A 21436-nucleotide genomic window follows, 5' to 3' on the forward strand; every position below is an offset into this window, starting at 1 on the left:
TAAAGAAGATAATAGAACAGGAAAATAATGCCCCAGTGAACACGCCTAAGGCAACAACAGCGAGGATGAGCCCAGGATGAGCTAAGAAACTGAAGTTTGCAACAAAAATAAAATTAGGAAACCATGTTTTTCTAACATGCATTTTACTCTTAATTTCACGTTTGCACTGCACGGTTGTGCTTCATTAAAAACTGAATTGAGAATGTCTCAATGATTTGAATTGAGGAACCACACAGAAAGCAGAATTGCAATTTGAATTTGAATGCAAGTACAATAAAAATGATCTGAAATTCAAAAAATATTCATATAACTATTTGTTTTGCACTAGAAAAGCAAAACTGTCCAGATAAACTTGTTGGATTGATAAAGCATTGTTTGATTAAAAGTTAAAAAGCCTCAAGTTTGAAGGTTTAAATGCCTTACAGAGATAGACAGACAGACAGACAGACAGACAGACAGACAGACAGACAGACAGACAGAAACTGCTCCTTGAACAAGAAAAATGTAGGACAGGACTTGATTTTGCCCATTGGGAATAGATTGGATCATTGGATTCCTGTGGTTTGCTATTGGTGTGATCTCATGTGAGTGACAGGTTGTCATCAGAGATGACACTGCACGAGGGAGCGGAAGTTATTATGATGAAAGATTACATGAATTTAGATATTTTTTTTATAAATAATTTACAATAAACACTGCAAAATAGTCAATTTTCCTTTCAAGGTGACTTTAATTTTGATTTCATGTTATCTGCCCTCATGCAGAGAAGCTAAATAAAAGCAGACAGAGAAAACCACATGTTGAGAAAACAGGTAAGCACATCCTTGTTCCCGCAAGAGCGTTGTGTTTTCACAGGGACTATAAATGACATGACAGCATGACTCAGTGGTTTGTGAGCGGACAGAGTTCACATGCCGCCCACCCACTCCCAAGCCCTTCTCCCCAGAAAACAGGACCCATTCGCACTCTCGTCCTCTTCGTTTCCTATTCATATCCATCTCTGTGAATATCTCCACAGTGCATAACATGCCAAAGCAGTGGGCTCCTGAGACTATGGCAAATTTGAACCTTTCAGCAGTTCACTAGTGAAGACAAATGGCCGCCGTGTTTAGGGGCCCTCGTGAGTGATCTGTATTAATGTCTGGCAGGGATTCAGCATGCTGCATATGCTAACTCCATTAGCGGGTCAGAACCTGGCTCCGTCTGAATCCCCTGCACGCTGGGGGGGCTGGATATAGGAAAGTTGCAGGTGTGTGCATGCTACAGCAGAAAGACGGCGTACGTATGCACACATAAATGACAAACGCACTCCATTTGCACACGTTTTCTGGAATCGAGCCTACAAATAACCACTGTTTCCGTCTGTTTCTGTTGATTCGCCACCCCATGATGCATTTGCTATTCAGTCATCTTTGCATAATATGAATGCAGCATTTCTGTTACACAAATGCATTCCAGTGTAGTTGCAAATTGCAACATGCACAAATGCAGTCCCACTGCAATCTGTGGCATACACGTATGAGCAGACTGGATTTATGACTAGTTGCTATTAAAGTTAAAGGGCTAGTTCACCCAAAAATATAATTGACTCACCATCATGTTGTTCATGTTCGCTGATCAATGTTTATATGTGAATAAAAGCCTAAATTCAATCTGTTCATCATATAAAGTGATATAGTCTCTTCAGAAATTTGGACTAAACCGCTCAATTCATATTGATTAGTTTTACGATCTCTTTATGAACTTTTTGAAGCGTCAAAGTGGTAGTTGCCTATCTGACAGAAAACTCAAAACTTCAAAACTATCAAAAATTCTAAACTATGAAAGATTTCATCAAAAAGATCTTAATTTGTGTTTCGAATATGAACAAAAAAGTCTTACAGGTTTGGAATGATATGATGGTGAGTAATTGATGACCTTATTTCATTTTTGGGTGAACTAATATTTAAAGAAATCCATTCTGCCAACAGAATAGTCATACAATGGTTAATCACACAGCTTTCTGGAATATATAATTCTGATGGGTCAATCATGACAAAATATGGTAAAAAAATTTGTATAATGAACACTCAACAGTAAATTATGTAAAAGTTTTAACAAAATTGAAGTAATAAAAAAATTATCATTGTAAGTGATCAAGGTTTGGCTGGTTAGAATGACAGGAATTCAAAATGTAAAAAAACAAAAACAAAAAAAAACACTGCTTTGCAAGAAACAAATATATTGCTAATGTTTCATTATAATATACTATTTTTACCAGTGTTACTTTTTTGGAAAGCACTCAAAGCTATGAAATAGACTTACATTAACTTATATTTCAGCCGTGCAGCTGCCATTGAGATGAATGGCTATGCTAATGGATAGCTTTCTCCAGATATTACAAGCAACCAATTTCCTACATAGCTAGTTCATTTTTCTAAAACCACTCTGTGGTCTTTTTCATCTTGCATGATAAAATAATAAAACTCAAATCAATATTTCATGTCCCCTTATTTATTTATGTGGTAAGCAGTCATGTAATAAGTGATAATCAACAGTCAGTCAGACATTAGCACAAAAAAAACCTTTAGGGTGATACAGGACCCCTCATCTTTGTGTCAAGGTCCTGACCACACTATAGAAGATTGTTATATGATAAGGACCAGTGTGTGGATTTTGAATAAATTGTATGTGCATTTAACTCTAGCAAATATCTACATATCTTTTGCCATTATTAATCATGTAAGGTCTGATAAATCATGTAAACTGATTAACGTTCAGACAAATGTAATAATTTGCGATGAAAGTTTATTGAGCCTTTAGGCAAAAAAATGTGCATATGCTTTTTTATGTTTTGTATTATATTTGATACATCAGGCTTTTATGGCCCATAAAATATGATAAAGTGAGAACATGAAGTTCATAGGGAAAAAAGACCTCAGTTTTATCCAGAGGCCCAAACCGAGTTAAACTATGCAATTTAGTGCAGTTTATATTTATAAGGCTAAAACTTAAGATTAAATATTTATAACACTACTTGCATAAAATGCATATAAACATCATTGATACTATATTTCCCAATAATATGACTTATTAAGATATTTAAATGCTTTGTTTTATGATCAAAGCTATGTGGTTTTCGTTGTGTGGGAAAAACGTATTATGATTGAGAGATGAACAAATAAATGTTCTTTAAAAGCCTGTATGGATAATCTAGTAAACCTAAGATTATTCAGTCCAGTAAATGTATTATGAACATATCAGCATTAAACTGACTGCCCTGCTTTCTAGATATCACCATCAGCCATTGAAAACCCCACATGGGTCACCATACAGGAAGTACAACCTTCTTTATTCAAGGTCCACTGATTTATGAACCACCTGCTTCACTTGGTAGTCATATTATCTTGCTAATTTCCTGCTAGACCTCACAATAAAGGCCAAAACACTTTTCCAGAAGCATATCAATATCTTTCTAAGAATAGCTGTCACAAATCTGCTGAAAACTGCCTCTGCTGACACTGTAACACAGTAGCATTCAGTCCACCATAAAAAGAGTAATTTTGAAAGGATACACACGCTCTCACACAGACACACACCCTAATCGCAATCACCCACAAATGGACACTTATCCATAATCATGCACAGACGTAAAAATCTGTTCACACAGACAGGCACATTTCAACTCAATACACACTCATATAAGTAAACAACTCCCATGCAAACTCCTCTCCGCTGTCAGACTAGATTATATGGTGCAGGAAACAGGGGCATGAAATCTGCGGCAGCTGCCCCAGGCTGAGAGACACAAGGCTGCAGGCACATACACACACACACATTCACAACGGCACACGCACACTAACCAATGCTGTGCTAGCGAGTAGACAGACACACAAGAAGGAGGGTCAGAACAAGAGAGGTGAATTCCACTCAAAAGTGAGCATCACTACGCCTAGCTCATTTCCAAGGGCAGAGTGCTTCAAGTGAGTCTCATAGGTGACTATTTAAAAACAACACAAAGACATAAATCACTGCCACTTATTAAGAATCTTTGATAACATAGCAGCAAAAATGATACACTCTAAAAAAATGCTGGGTTGTTTCACTTTCAACCCAATTTTGGGTCAAATATGGACAAACCCAGCCGTTGGGTTAAATTTTTAAATTACATTTTTAACCCAACGGCTGGGTTTGTCCATATTTGACCCAAAATTGGGTTGAAACAACCCAGCAGTTTTTAGAGTGTACCTACAGCTGTAGCAAACCAAAGCTGCAAAATACTCACAACGCAACCAAATACAGAAACATGCTGCAAAATACTCACAACACAACCAAATACAGAAACATGCTGCAAAATACTCACAACACAACCAAATACAGAGACACGCTTGCAAATACTCACAACACAACCAAATACAGAAACATGCTGCAAAATACTCACAACGCAACCAAATACAGAAACACGCTGCAAAATACTCACAGTGCAACCAAATATAGAAATGCGCTACAAAATACTCACAATGCAACCAAATACAGAAACATGCTGCAAAATACTCACAACACAACCAAATATAGAAATGCACTACAAAATACTCACAATGCAACCAAATATAGAAATGTGCTGCAAAAACTCACAACGCAAACAAATACAGAAACGCGCTGCAAATACAACGCAACCAAATACAGAAACACACTGCAAAACTCACAACGCAACCAAATACAAAAACCGTGCTGCAAATAGGACAGAAATGTTTCAAGTGGACCCCAACAAGTGACGAACCTGGCTGATACACGCTTATTGTTCAATGTCTACTCATCAGTGGTGTGTGAGATGACCTGAAAAGGGAGGGTTTATTGGGAATTATTTTAACATCCTGAACATGTTTATTGTGAGTATTTGGTTGCATTGTGAGTATTTGCAGCACATTTGTTGTCAAACTAATTTTTCTTAATTTGATTTCTGATTTTGATTTTTGATTTCTATTTTATGCGTTTTCTTCAGTTGCAGCACATTGAGCTCTCGCGGCCACCATACATTTAAGCCTTGAGTGCATGTGGATGGTTTGCAGGTAATATATTAAATTAGCTCAGGTTTTAAAATGAATTGCGCCATTATCATGCGATCATAAATGACAAGATGACTTCCGTTGCATGTGCGCTTCGCTAACGGCCCTGTAGAAGAGCCCACTAAGAGTGTCTCCCTTCCGCAGTGCCCTTCAAATGTGCAAAAATGCTATTTGGAAGTTGCCCAGAGAAATAGTGGAAAAAAGAGAGAGAGAGATAGAAAGAATTGAGATACCAGAGAAAAAATAAGATAATCTTAAAATCAACTTCTAAGTGAAACAAGATATTCTACAGAAATAAAAATGTGGGAAAGGACTTGATTTTATGAATCAGGAATTGGTTGGATTGTGAAAAGTGTGTTAAAAAGGGTGATGCAAGTTACTATATATATATATATATGAAAAAAATTTAATAACGTGCACTAATTAATTGCGCACAATAAGATCAAGAACATGCATCAAAAAGTAAACAAGGTCAATTCTGATTTCAACACACAAAACGCACAGGCACGCATGCAAACTTTACAAATAAAGCCGCAAATATGAAGACAGCCCATGAATACTCACACCCAGTAACACATGAATGATTTCAGCTATTCTGGCCCTCTAACCCGAGCAGAACTGCACTGAGGCTGTTTCATATGCAGCCCCACTTCCCACTATATGCCTTTTTTCTTTTACGAAAACACCCTCTAATTCAGCATAATTGCTCCTTGTCATTTTGTGCAAAGCAACTCAAAAAAACAGAATGACTCAAGACATTATGGGGCAGGAGCCTGCAGGGTCAGCACAGCCCAAACACCCTCTGAGCTCAGCACTTATGCCTGTGATGTACGCAACACATTACAAACAACGAATCACACCACAGAGCCCAATCCATCTCCTGTACAGCCACTCACACAAGTAGGAGCCTGTCAAGATTAATTTTTAAAAACTTTCCTGAGACTGCACCCCAATTTGAATCTCAATTCATGCCGAATGCACAAAATTAAAATGTGACAATTTGCTCAACGATAGCACCGTAGCATAGGCGAACTTATGGCAAAATAAATTAGTTTTTGCTGCTCTTGTTATTGTTAAGAAATAGACAAACGCTAGTGTACAGTTATGTCCAAGGGACAGGACATACGACAAGGTAAGATGTGATGTTTTTGAAAAAAATCTCTTCTACCAAGTCTGTATTTATTTGATTAAAAACACATTAAAAACAGCAATATTGTGAAATATTTTTAAAACAGTAAATCTAATAATGTCATTTATTCCTGTGATCAAAGCTGAATTTTCAGCATCATTACTCCAGTCTCCAGTGTCACATGATCCTTCAGAAATCATTCTGATATGATGTCTTGATGCTCAAGAAACATTTCTTATTATCATCAATGTTGAAAACAGTTGTGCTGCTTAATATTTTTGTGGAAACGGTGATCCATTCTTTTCAGGTATGTGTGATTGAAATCTTTTGTAATATAACAAATGTCTTTACGGTCTAAATGTATAAATGCCTTTGATAAATTTAATGCAGCCTTGCTAAATAAAAGTATTAATTTCTTTATAAAACAAATCTTACTGGCTAGAGCAGCAAGAAACAAGAGCAGCTAGTAACTTTTAAACGGTATATATACATAGTAGTGGCCAAAACTGACCACACGACATCACCCTTTATTTAAATTTAAAAAATTTGTTTAAATTTTGTAGGTATATTACGTAGTTGTGCTTGGAATCAATTGCTTTCTTTGTGATAACGCAATAAAATATGCAAATTGTGTAAACATTTTGGCCAGGCTGCCATACAAATAAATGATGAACACATGCAAAACCATGAGAGAACCAACTAAATATTAATAACTGATTATATTGTAGTCAATGTATGCTTTTTCCTGTGAGCTTTTTGTTTTTCTATGGATTCTGTTTTATGTATAGTAAAATAAAACCAGTAAAAATAATAAAAGTAAAAGTAGTACTGTTGTTTGCCTCACATTTTGATGGTTTAATCGAACTTGTGGGTCATATAAAACAAATGTCCCCTCCGGACATCACTTTTTCCCACTACTGTATAGTGTAAAGGGTGTATACTGTTTGCAGGTGTATATATAGAAGAAAAGCATCTAGTTTACAGTAAATGCAAATAGTTATTAATACTATTCACACAAAGTGTAAATAAAAGTCGTTCTCTTATACTAAACGTAAAATATCTGAGCAATGGTGAAAATGCTTTGCACTGGCTTTGCATTCATTGTAGTACTTTTAATTACACTCCACATTGAAATACTTTATTCTAATTGGTCAATCGGTGCATTCTGCTATCAAATATTTTAACATAAGAACCATTAAACTATAATTGCCTGTTGTCCAGTAGTCACTCACATCACTGAGGTGTCTTCTCACATAATAATTCCAACACAAAGTGTATGTTTACATTAAATATTGTAGTCACGTGGTAATTATCACAAAATAAACCTGTCCAGGGTCATACAAGACCCCTACACATCGCCCTGTGGTCCAGATCACTCCGTCAGTGTTTATCTTGCAATAATGATAGGCTGACTCTACATTAACCCTTACAAAATAACTTTCATTTATACGTAATGAGCAAACATTATTTACTGCTTAACAGATCAGTAGCTGAACTACAATACATTAAAATATAAACATATATTATGAATGTGTATGATGTCTAATGATGTTTCTAATCTATCTGAATGCACATTAACTAATTCTCTTGAGCATTATATAAAGAAATAATGTCGGTTAATGAAAGTCATTAGAACGTGTTATCCAATGAGCTGAAACACAGGTGGTGTGAATGATGCAACATTGCTTCAACTAAGTGAATAAATGAAATGTTACAGATATTTAGAACGTGTCTCACCGTGACGGTTTTAATGCGGCCGCCGCCCTTGGTGCAGGTCCATCCGGAGCGATTGAAGATCAGTCCGCAGATCTCGCCCTCTGAACATGGGGACATCTCACACCACTGCTTGCTTTTCACTATCCGGGCTACAAACACACAAACACAGATGTTTTTTTAAGCACCACTGCCTTAAAGGGATAGTTCACCCCCAAAAATTTAAATTCTGTCATCATTTACTCACCCTCAAGTTGTTCCAAACCTGTTTAAATGTCTTTGTTCTGCTGAACACAGAGGAAGATATTTTGAAGAATGTTTGTAACCAAACAGTTGATGGGCCCCATTGACTTCTATAGTATGGAAGAAAATACCATGGAAGTCAACAGGGCCCATCAACTGTAACATTCTTCAAAATATCTTCCTCTGTGTTCAGCAGAAAAAAGACATTTAAACAGGTTTGGAACGAAGAATTTTCATTATTAGGTGAACTATCCCTGATTCTTGGGTTCAATTTGACTGTAACAAAGTAAAATAAATGTTAAATTAAGTATTGATGGTACGGTGCCCCTAAAGGGACAAGGTGATTGGAAAAAGTTATAATGAGATGGGGAAAAATTATTTCGCAAATTTTTTGTGTTAAAGAAAGTGTTGGTCACAAAAGTTTCGCATTCCCAGAGAAACTGCATTGCCTCGCAAAAATGTTGTGTTCCCCAAGAAACGTTTTGAATGCGAAAGCAACATTTTCCTGGGGAAAGAATGCAAAAAGCATTGACTTAATTTTTTCTTCCATCTCATATTCTTTTTTCCATCACCATGACCCTTTAGGGGCTATGTATAACGGAGTAACACAATTTATATGAAAATAAATCGGTTACACTTTATTTTACAGTATGTGTATTTACAGTGCAGGGTACTTCAGGGTTAGAGTTAGGTGTAGGTTCAGGGTTAGTACCAAGTTATAACCCAGTTATTGTAATTGCTATAATAAATACATAGTGTGTTCACGGGGAACATGACTATAAAATAAAGTGCTACCAATAAATCACTATGAACCCAGGTTGTATATCAAAACACAACAAATCAATTGCAACTTATACACAATAAACTGCTGCATTAAAACAGGTGTTTAATAAAGTGCTGTACTGGCTTTTGATGCCATGTGTACAATATCATAAAGAATAGAAAATGTAGGACAAATTTGATAATTTACACAATCATTTAAAGCTGCATAACATGCCGAAAAGCCAAAGGTGATAACTGGTTCTTCAAAAAAGCTCAAACATAAAATATTGCTTAAATGTTGAAAACAATATATTTAATGCTGAAACCAATGTGGTATTTCTACATTCTTGACGATTGAGATTATTAAATTTGGTAAATTACACCATTTAGGCCTATAACGTCTGTCATAATACACCTTATAATGGATTTTTATAAAAGATTTGTGTTACTACAACCCTTTGAGATCCAACAGGCATCACAAAAAAACACCCAACCTTTATATTCAACATAAAATATGGATTTGTGTATGAAAGTGGATTTGAGATTATGGCAAAGTCATGCATGTTTCAGTAAGCAGCCTGCAGGCCTTGATTCACTGCACACTTCATTATCTTCAACGTTGTAGAACAGAAACCATCAAACAACTCAAAGAGAGCTACATCAGACATGTGTATGCACTGAGGCTCCCGCTTTCAGTTCTCTTGTTTGCTCTGTAGATCCATGTGAAATTCCATAAACCCCTGCTGTTCCTGTGCTTCAGACGCAGATCAACCAGTGTTCAGAAGGTGAGGGGAACAAAACAGGTCAAAGATGATGTAGAGCGTCAGACAATCAGAAGGTGCTTGCGTCTCGCCTGCACACCAGGAAAGAACAATGACAAATGACATCCCTGTAATATCTCGGTTGTTTCTCCAAGATAGCAATTACTCCTGCTTCTCAGATGTTTCTTCTGAAAGAAGCACTAGTTATCTCCTCTTGTACATCTAGGGAATCAGAAAAGATCTCAAACTCAAACTCAGATTTGCCAGGAGGTCAATATGAACACAAACATTTCTCAACATATTCTTCCAAAGCTAAATGAGTTAGGAGGACATACACATTTATTTATTATAATCTTGCTATGAGTCAACAACTGAATCATTTTTGGTTTGTATTCGTATTTCCCTGAAGAAATGTTATGAGAAATTTACTTAAACGAAACTGAACATGGATGTGCACGGAATACATTCCCAGGATTTAGATTATCCTTAAATTCGACAAAATCCTCAATTTCATTAATATACCATCCCGGTGAGACCTCTTTCCTTGATTACTCTGTGCATGCAATTTTCTGCGCACAAAGGCTCGCCTTCTTTTTAGAAATGTCCTGTCACCAGACGCTTAAGATACGTTTACAACCATTTTCTCGATCTGAAAACACAGCAGGTCTTTCATGGCAGTGTGTGAAACCGTTATCAAAGCTCCATCCCTGAATTTATCAAAGTAAAGTGGTGCCGCTGAAATGAAGGATTATGCCTTAAAACCGATCCGGAGCAAAAGCTGTGGATGGCCGAGCCAGCTCTACAGATCTCATCCAAGTCCTCCTGTCCCCGGGGGGCCGAAAACAATCAAATCCATCCCACATCACATAAACAAGCCTCCCTCCGAGAGACAGTATTCAAAAGCACAAATACAACTGGGCCATGAAGAAAGAAAACAAAGAGCGCTAAAGAAAATCAATGGGCTTAAATGAAGCTGGAATGCTTCAGCGAGGTATTTAGCGCACAGTCGGTCAGGGTGTCTGAGCCGTGATGCCTCATGCTGAGGAATGGCTATATTGAGGTAACGCTTGTGATTACACACTCCAGTTGGAATCTAGTTGAAAGAAGTACTGGGGTGTGTGGACTAGTTTTAACATCTGTGAGAAATGCTGAAAGCACACAGCACACCTGAGCACTATCTTTGGGCATGATCTTGGCCCAACATGTGAAATAGATGCTATTGTACCATATCCATGTGACAAGCAAAACTTTGAACTACAAATAATATTTTCAGAACAGACTTGAAAACTTCAAACCAGTGTAGTAATAATGCTGATAAGGAACTTGAGCTCATACTAGGTAAACATACTGTACAAATCTGAACTACTGTAAAACTCATACTACCACTGTCTTTGAACTAGTACATTGTATTGTTCATTGTAAAAATAATCTTTTATCTAGAACAATTTTAATTCTGTATTCATTCTAGCTTCAACTAGTACTTATACTAGCACTAGTAGAATATTTGAAATAGTATTGATTTTGCATAGCAAGTTAAGTACCATCTATGATCTAGAACATTTTAAATGAACACTCCTTCTAGCACTAATAGTAAGCCTTTGAACTAGTACTCAGTACTGGACTTACACGTTGCAAGATTAGCACTAGATCTGGCTATGCACTAATCCTCATTCTAGGGCTAGTCCTGACTTCGAACTAGTACTCATACTAGCACTAGAAATGACCTGAATTAGTATGTCTACAAAATTAGTTTTGAACCATCACATATTCCCAATGCTGACTTTGCACCAGTACCCAAACTAGCACTAGAGCTGACTGTGAATTAGTACATCTACTAGCCCTAATACTGAATTATATTCAGCAGCACTCTGTCTTTGTACTAGTACTGACTTTTTACTAAACACGCTATCTTCATTATTTAATAAACAAATCTGTCATGAAAACAAGTTATTACAGCCACCATTTAAATGTCAACAACACAACTATATCAATTAAAGGTTGATATAAAACCACCTTATATGCAGTTTAAATGTGTATATACAACTAATTTTTTACTTGAGAACTGATTATTAAATAAATTTGAATAATTATTTGGTTACGAATTAAACTTAATTTTAATATTTTGGCTACTGAAAATATAAATTTTTCGGTTTTGGTAAAAAAATAATTTCTGTGCATCACTTCTTATCCCTCCTATAACCTTGAATTAGTATGCCTGCTAGCTCTAATACTGACTAAACTAGTACACGTAATAGAAACAAAAGAACTAGTACACATTCTAGTATCAATCCTCACTTTGATTAGCAGTCATTCTAGCATTAGTACCCACACTAGCACTAAAGTGCCTTTGAATCGGTACGCATAATAATATAACCGGTAGTAATGACTACTGACTTGAACTGGTACTCATACTACTGACTTTTAACAAGCACTCATATATGCACTATATTTGCTGGCCTAGATGAACAGATTTCTCTGATACTCAAAACCAGTTTTCCTCAGTAATTTCCAGAATAATCCCTTTCCCTTTTCATATCATCCTAAAATGGAAACTCCTTGTATAAACAAAACCGAAAAGGTGCTGATCCATCGCTGCCTTTAAAGCCTTGATCTAAAAACAAGTCTTTAATGTAAAAAAAGAATATAGCCTTAATTATCATTAATGCATGTGAGATGCAAATACACATGTCTCATTGGGTACAGTGAAGTGCTCTAACTAGGCCACACAGGGAGCATAGACCGGCAGATTACAGCGCACACGGAGTTTAGCAGATATTTCCGTACCCTATTTGTTTCATGTGAAGCCTGATGAGGCTCCTGAGCTGAGCTCTCCGCTGTAGAGGCAACCAGTGAACACATGGCCTCCTGGGGAGCCGTGTGCCTCCGCTCCAAACTCACTCATCATTAACTGCTTGCAAATAGATAGAACAAGAATACTTTCTCTTTCAGGGTCACTGTATATGGGGCAGGAATATGCTAAATCTCCCCAGAAAAGCAGCGGAACAAGAATCAACATAAACACACAGCAGCCCACAAAACCAGATAATTTCCTGTTCCTCCCAGCATGTTAAAAAAGATACCACCCACTGACCAGTGCGTTTGTGCGGAGTCCAGCTTAAAAAAAGGATGAATCACACCCACACACACACGCACACCGTTTCCCATGGTACCTCTGTTCTGCATCATGACTCAATTTGTCTCTCTGTGTGCATGCAACACCTGAGCCGGCTCCAGCACGCCTACACTGATTCAGACGTCTCCAGGGACCCGACTCGCGCATGCCCTCCCTCGCTCCCGAGACCCTTGACCATCTGCCCCCCGGACTCATCTGCCAGACACAGCCTCACCTGCAGACTGACATCTAACCGGAGAGAGCACAGGAGTGAGCGCACACTCTCTCAGCACTGCGGGTTCAGGAAATATATTTCCATTCATTTTCTACATTTTAGAAAATCACTTATTAAAGAGTGCAAAACTATAAATATAGCTGGGTTGCCTGAAGGGAGTGTCGACTAGTTCGTTGACTAATCTTAACCAGAAGCCCTGAAGCATTTTTTAAAAGTTGGTCATTTTAACTTGAAGCACAGAAAACAACAACAACAAAGCAGTCCCTAATTAAAGCACCGCCACTACAAATATCACCACTATACAGACAGACAGACAGACAGACAGACAGACAGACAGACAGACAGAGAGAGAGAGAGAGAGAGAGAGAGAGAGAGAGAGAGAGAGAGAGAGAGATTAAAAAATAAATGTATTCCACAATCAATTCCCAAAAAATCCTACACTATACACCATACAAAAAAAAAACACCTTCCATGGAAAAAATCCCCTTCCATCACAGCACAGAAAATATTTTTGTAGCACCACTGCATTTCAAAAGATGTCATATCATTCATTCATTTATAATACTTAAAGTCAACAACAGTTCTAGACTTAACATAGGCTTTAAATAGACACATAATCTCTTGGCCAAGTCTATTCTCTATTATATATTTTTTCTGCTTATATAGATTGCAAGTTTTGCTTGACCAATCACAAAGTTGATCAGCTGCCATTTTACTCTTTGCTTTTGGCTATACCCTGCCCCCAAAATAAAAGCATTATGCGGGAACTTTTCTCCAAATTTTGAAAACACTTGACCCAATAAAACAAAAAGTGATTTAAGTCTTACACATTCTAAAAAACAATGAAAAACTGTTTCCCTTAAACCACAAAACACACTTATCATTAACAATTGGATTAATAACAGAAATTAATGCATTAACTGCCACAGAACCGTGTAAAATTATCCATTGTAAATCTCCAGATTTCTTAATCAATGGTGGTTTATAAAACATATACCAGAGAGAGAGAGAGAGTAGCGTTCAAAAGTTTGGGTCAGTAAGTTAATACAAGAACAGTATTTAATACAGTAAATAAATCATATTTTGTATTTAAACAGTAGTTAAAAATAGTATTTTTATTCAACAAGGATTCATTTTATTGATCAAAAGTGACAGTAAATACATTTATAATGTTGCAAAATATTTCTATTTCAAATAAATGCTGTTTTTACTTGATATTAATCAAAGAACCTTGAAAATAATTAATATTTCCACAAAAATATTAAGCGGCACAACGGTTTGCAATCAGCATTAGCATGATAATCAGCATGATTTCTGAAAGATCATGTTAAATTGTATTAAAATAGAAAAGTTATTTTAAATTGTAATAATATTTCATAATATTGAAAATAATATTTTCAACAAATAAATGTAGTGTTATTGAGCATAAGAGAGTTTAAAAAACAATAAAACGAATCTGACCCCATACTTTTGAACGGTATATATATATATACATATCAGTATATGTATATATATAAACAGTAGTCTGTACCCATTGACTTCCATTGTAGGAAAAAAAATACTATGGAAGTCAATGGGTACAGACTACTGTTTGGTTACTGGCATTCTTCAAAATATCTTTCTTTGTGTTCAGCAGAAGAAATAAATTAATACAGGTTTGAAACAACTTGAGGGTGAGTAAATGATGACAGAATTTTAATTTTAAAGTGAACTATCCCTTTAAGCTGAAATCACATTGCCTTATGGTTTCATACATTTTCACTTAAAAATCAATTTCCATTTTAAATTTCAAAGTCCTTGAGCTCTATAATGCAGGAGATATGATGAGATAATGCAGGAGATAAGGTAGATTGACTAGATGCTAATGGATGGACCTTTATTGTATTTTCTACATTCTTTAAAACTTGAATTGTCTCTGTACATCTGTCATAGGGTTGTCTGTAATTGTACAGCTTGTGTGTGTGTACGCAACAGGTCCTTCTTTAATGGATCCACTACTAATGGAGCATGAAGGCAGCAGAGAAAGCCAATAAAAATCAATTTCCCACAGCTGTAATTATGGTACTCTCTTGGTTAATTACTCTGGTCTTGCCGTTACAAAGTGCTACTAATGTGTCGTTGAAGAGCTCAAGCTGTAGCATTACCAAAAACACCATCGCACAGAAGAAACTAGCTACACGACCCCAGCTGTCAGGAGAGTTGGGTTTATTTGCTACAAAACAACGACTACCACCATATTCAGGTTTACAACCTAAGAAAAGCTGAAAGCTTCCAACCCCATGAGATCCTCCGCCATATCCGGCGCTCGGCAGAACAGACAAGCTCAAATATTCCTCCTAAACCACAGTGACAATCACAATCCAAAGATTACATTTTTTCTTTCCCTTTTCACCGATCCTCAGCCGTCCTCGACTTTGACACAGCGCACACTGCAGAGAGGAACATTTCTTTACATGTAGCAAGTCTGACTATTGTGTTATATTGTGTGATACAAGATTTTGACACGAGAAAAAACAAAACAATGCAATGCAAATTAAACAGTGAAGTTGAACGACATGACGTGGCTTGTTGCATGCTGTGAGCGGATATATATGTGTGTGTGGGCTGCATCTCACCGTCCACGCATGCTGGTCGGGCCCGTGTGGTGCCAGCGATCTGTCCTCTCCGGCAGGCACAGCGCGCTGTCTGCCTGGCGATAGTGCGCTTGGGTTGACTGCTGTCTCTATTCAACATCACTATCTCACATGTGCCTACTGCCAACTGACCTGTGGAGGACACACACACACACATACATTTCAGAAAGCATGGCTTTGAAAATAAGGATATCAATGGTCAAATCGTGTTATAACTTGTTAAAACTTCAACATAAAGGTTTAATATCCCTTAAAATGACCCTATCTTTGAGTGCACTGTTATGTACCAGTCTGAGAGTCATTGCCAAAGCAATCATGGAGGGAAATAAACAAACAGTGAAATAGAACAAAACATTTAAAGGAACAGTACACCCCCCAAAAAAAGAACATTCCAAGTAATTCCAAACCTCTGTAACGTTCTTTCATCTGCGGAACACAAAGGTATTTGGAAATCAATTTCATGTAAGCGAACATGAACCATACAAGTGGTTTATTTGACTTGTGTACAATAAAAGTGCTTCATTTGACTCAACTATCTAAATCTTCTTTAGTCATACAATAGTTTTGTATGAGAAATGTTGTGAATCAATCATTATTTTGAGTCTGAGATATTTTAAAGTCCCCCTGTGGTGAAAAGTTTTTAATATTGTTTATATGTCTATGTGGTGTTTTTAATGTGCTTTAAGACAAACCATGTGCAAATTCATAAGCCAAGACCATTGCTGACTGATATTTTCTCCTTAAAACTGCAGTGAACAAAAGACAGTCTTAAAAAAGCGGTTTGAAATCGCTGGTGTTTCTGACGTCACAAACTAACCAATCAGGTCAACGTGCCAGCGGGCTTTAGCATTCATCCATTCATTCATACACATTCATTACATTAACATCGAACTAGCAGGGAAGTCTCGAAAGAGACGCAGGTTTTTTTTTAAAATTTGCTGATATGAAAAATCTGGTAGATTTAGCAATATAGTGGGTGTATGATGTATATGTTATATGTTATAACATATATGTTATGATGAACTATATGCCTTTCTTTTGAGTTGTTCAAAGCGTTTCTGATGATTGTTAGAACGTTAGAGCGTTTACCTCAGTAAGTTGACCGAGTGAATCTGTGAGCTGTGTGAGTGGAGGCGGGGCTAATAGCATATTCATGCAGCCACGTATACTAAATGAAACAAGGGAGTTACATTCAAGCTATTTTAAGGCTTGAAGATTTTTTTTTTTCACAGGAAAAAAACATTTAAATATGTAATTTTGGTGATCAAAGATGAGTTTTAAAAGACACAATTATTGACTACAAGGAGACGTTAAATTAATTGGTTGATCAAGCTCACAAAACTGGACTGAATGATTCATGAATCAGACAGATTCGGTTCTAGTTCAACTCAGTGACTCTGATTTTGACTGTGCATCACACAAAGCTGTGGACCACTGACTGGACTCCTTTTATGGTGCTTTCTTGTTCTTTTTTTTAGCATGATCATCTCACAGTGTGTTGAATGCTACGACCTACGTCTACTGACTAGCCAATGAAAATGAAAGGGCGCATTGATCAACGCGACAAGACGCTAAAACTTAAAGCTACTTATCTCAAGCTCCATTTACAAAATTGGCATGTCAAGTTGGCCTCTTTTCCCTAGCCATGACCATGTCCATATTCTCCTATTTCACTTCCTCCTCTTTTTTTCAGCGCACATAAAAACCAATTCATCATGCTCTATTTGTTTACCACTAGCACATCATAGTACAGTCTACATACATGTCGTACCGAAGTTTATTAGATCCATGTTGTAGTGTGATTTGTAATGATCTTATAGGATTGCTAAAATCGCACAGTCTGTAGTAGGCATTACACAAATACTAGATCTCTCCAAAAACATCAAGAAGACAACCAATTTACTAGACATCTGAAATAAACCAGAATAGGCAAGGTAGCATAGCATCAGAGAGAGGTAAAACTCATTTTCTCATTTTGGTTTCTCATCATGTCTTTACAAGAAGAGACCATTTTAAAATGTCAATCTTTATAAATGGTAGCTTTTTACTTCTCTTAAGGTGTTCATTGTTGTTCAAGCCTTTTATAAAGCAAAATCTCTCTCTCTCGTGTCCTCGGAGACCGCTTCCCCTCGACACTTTCTCTGACAAGCGTAAATGCTTGGCTGAGTATTTTTGACACTTTTAGTGTGCTGGCAAAGCTTACAACTTCTATTCAAGGTACCACAATGACCAGCAAGCTTCGCAGAAAAAGAACGAAAAGTTCAAAAAGTCTGGCTAGGCATGAGCTGTCTCATACATAATCATAGTCATAATTCACGTCAGAAAGAAAAGTCATCCTCAGTCCTCAACGTCCTGTCTTTGCTCCTCCTTTGTGTTTGATCAAAAAGGAAAAGTGGCCAGGTACAACTCTATGAATCGGGCTGTTAAAAATGGTAATAAAGCAGATTTACACTATTAATTAATCTTATGTGTTACCGCTGAAGAGCCAACAGAGATGTGATGAAAGGGGATTTTTATATGTGTAATAGAACTTGGGAACAGTGATGAATCACCACTGACTCCAGCTTTAAGATTCCTTTTCACTGGAAGCTCATCTCAAGGGCGCAATAATTCACTCCGATCAGACCGAACGGAGGGCCAATCAGATCTCAGCGTCCAAAAAAAAAAAAAAAAAAGAAGCAAAATGGCTAACTATTGTCTCAAAAATCCAGCGACACTGCATCAGGACAACTTTAATCAAGGCTTGACGAAAGACAACCCAAAAAGAAATCAGAAAACTCTATTCATGCACCATATTCTCTGATCTTGAAGCCTTGATTTTAGCTTTAAGCGGCTGCTGATTGCAGGGCTGAACGGCTTATTGCTTTTCATCATATTTTACACCCTCCACCCCAACATGCACAAAAACAGCAAACCCACCCTCCCGTGGCATTTGCACTTGACCCACTGAAATGCAAAGACAGCAGTGTAGAGCTGATGGCCGCTACTGCTTGGTCAACAGTCGGCACAGACCGAGCAGATTAAGACAGACATGCTGAACGCAAAACCTGTACTCCCTACAGGATCGACCAATTGGTTTCACAGTCCAGCGGCCTGAACAATTACTATTTCAAAACAAGGTTAAGGTCAGCCAAGCACGAGTAGACACCTGCCTTTCATGGGAGAATCCAGAGGAATTGAACACAATGTGCAATGAACAGACAGTCAACCCCATACAGTGAAAACGCTTGATATTTTTTAAAACACTGGGAGCTGTTAATATAACTAGATTTGTACACTTTCCAAAGGACATGTGATTACCTAGTGACTAAAAACACTGCATTGTGAACTATTCAGCTCATTCTCGCTTGTTATGTACCAAAAAGTTTTCTCTCGCAACAACACAATACGAAACATTACACACCAAGAGCAAAAACTTACACGCAATTTCAGGCCGAACGTGTCAGATGCAAAGTCTATTGAAATTGTTTTAACCTTGAAGGCGATGGGGGCATCTTGTTGAGTGGAGATGAGAAATCCCAGCAGACATCATTATTGTAAAGACTATGGAGAATGCTGAAGGTCACCTCTCTCTGTCTCGCTCGCTCTCTCGCTCTGATCAGCCTCCTCCAAAATAGAGCCACAACCTCTTTCCATAACGGCCCACATTAATCCTCCACAGCTCAGAATTTAGATAAGAGAATTAACCCCTCCTTCAGTTCTCTGATGCTTCTCTGTTTGCCCCATTTCATTTTGTTTCATTTCATACCGAGGTGTTTCTTCGAGTACGGGTGCTATTGGCTCTGTTCGAAAATAAATTCGTACTTTACACACTTGGACTAGTTAATTTGATTTGTCTGCCGACAGCAAATATACATGCATTACAGACGGATTCTGGTATTTGTCATTTCTAAAAGCCATAAACATAAACTTGATGAAATTAGAGCTTGATTGGAAATTAAGTGCAATAAAAATATTTGATAAAAGTATGTTTTTACCTTGATTTTGTTCACATATCACGTTTCATATTTTATTTCAATTATGCTCTATGCTCACGCTTGAAAACCAAAAACACTAACTTAAAAAAAATAATTAGAGGCAAAATTGACAGTTTTAATTAAAAGCTTTAATTTGAGTAAAAATGGACAAAAATAATTTTCTTAATAAATATAAAACTGTTAGTGTTTATTCAACCGTCTTTTGACTGTGACATCAATAATTATATGAAACAATTTTAGCATTTAAATATAAAGGTAAAAATTACACTCAGTCAGCATATAAGCATTTTGGAAAATTAAGACATCTTAAAAATTTCCCAAGAGTGTCCTTCATATAACAAACAGGGGAAAAAAGTTAATTAAATTTTTTTTAAATTAATTTTGATAAAAACCAACCCCTGGGACATAAATGTGCCCGTAATTGAAGAAACACCCACAAAACGACACACACATCCACGAAAACAGCTGGCCAGGAACATCCATGGCATGTAAAAACCAGCATTCTGCCCATGTTTAACAGCCAGAGGATGAATGGGTATGGATGGAGATAAGCCACAGAAAACAGGATGGAAAGAAAGAGAGAAAGCGATAGAGTCAGAGGGTTTGATGTGCCAAAAGCTTGACAGCCATTCCATCACAGGTTGTTAAGTTAATTGATATGACAGGAGTTTTTTCTGCCTGTTTAGTCCAGACACGACAGAGCGAATCAAACGATAAGGATCTACATGCACCTGGGCACAGAGCAGAGACCGGGTCACCAAACACAGCTCTTCTTCAGACTATACTTCAGCTCTGCAGTGTCACTTTCAGCCTGAAGATGTGGGTACGACTGCAAGGGAACATGAAGCTCAAAGCTAGTGCGGTTCAAAAACACCACCTCCTCTCCAAACACAACACCACAGGACAGCTGACAGGAAGATGACATTTGTTTCTTTCTAGAGTTTGCAGCAAAAGATAAGGGTTAGACAAAACATTTCCCTGCAATCTCTCACTGGGCTTCGATCACTTGAATCAGTGGGAGTGTTAAGTTTAACACACGATGGGAGTGAATGTCAGTCATGAATCTTGTCAAGAACATGTTCAGGTTATATTTCAAACCAAATTCAAAAGATAAAATATTTGATATATTTTGTATAAAGAAAACATTAAAAAAAATTTTAATTAAGATTTTTTTTACATTGCCACAATGTCATTACTGAGCCCGTTATGCAAAATAACAGCAGCAATACTGCAACACTAGGCGGTTTGGAGAATAGGTGAATGGATGGTGAAAAATAATGATAATAATAATAGTCAGATTATCAATACTCTAATGTGTGAACATTTTACTTTAAAGTTTTTCGTAATTATTTTTGTGTTCTCATAACTGTAACAGTAAGTTTCACATGTGCTATAGTATCAAAATACTATAATACAATATTTTATATTAAAATCAGCATAGAGGCAGTGCAATAAAGTATAAAAACATTCCAATTTAAATAATTTATAATTTTGTTTGATCACTAATGTAAATAGATTTATGAGTTAGAAGTAAAGAATTTTGGCCAAAATGTCTGCCCTAATGTGTAATGAAATTAAAATAAATTGTAATTTTTTTTAGCCGTTGGCTTTTTATATATTTCCGAAAATAACTTACATTGCAGTCCATTCCTCACACAAAGCTATTGTATTGTTTTTTTGTCTCCGAAGACACAGACTTTATGTTTTATGGTGCTTGTTTCCATCCTTTTTAGATCCTGATCCCAATCCACTTTCATCAGAAGGAAGAGAGCAGTTCAGACACTGTGTTAAACATCCTCTTTGGTGTGCCACAAATGACATGAGAG

General features: G+C 36.9%; 2 protein-coding genes across 3 annotated transcripts in view; one reads left to right on the forward strand and one right to left on the reverse strand.

Moving 5' to 3' along the window:
* The window catches only part of LOC307011478 (serine/threonine-protein kinase SBK1), a 381893-nt gene that overhangs the window by 118745 nt on the left and 241712 nt on the right, over positions 1 to 21436 (forward strand). The window lies entirely within an intron of this gene.
* The window catches only part of tafa5l (TAFA chemokine like family member 5, like), a 78331-nt gene that overhangs the window by 13940 nt on the left and 42955 nt on the right, over positions 1 to 21436 (reverse strand). For both annotated transcript variants that reach the window (XM_079638799.1, XM_079638798.1), the window contains 2 exons: positions 15616 to 15765; positions 7912 to 8039 (listed from right to left, as the gene is read on the reverse strand). In XM_079638799.1, the coding sequence (XP_079494925.1) occupies positions 7912 to 8039; positions 15616 to 15765 (278 nt within the window). The remainder of the gene's footprint in view (positions 1 to 7911; positions 8040 to 15615; positions 15766 to 21436) is intronic.

This window comes from Phoxinus phoxinus (genome assembly GCF_949152265.1).
Source record: "Phoxinus phoxinus genome assembly, chromosome: 15".
NCBI lineage: Eukaryota > Metazoa > Chordata > Actinopteri > Cypriniformes > Leuciscidae > Phoxinus > Phoxinus phoxinus.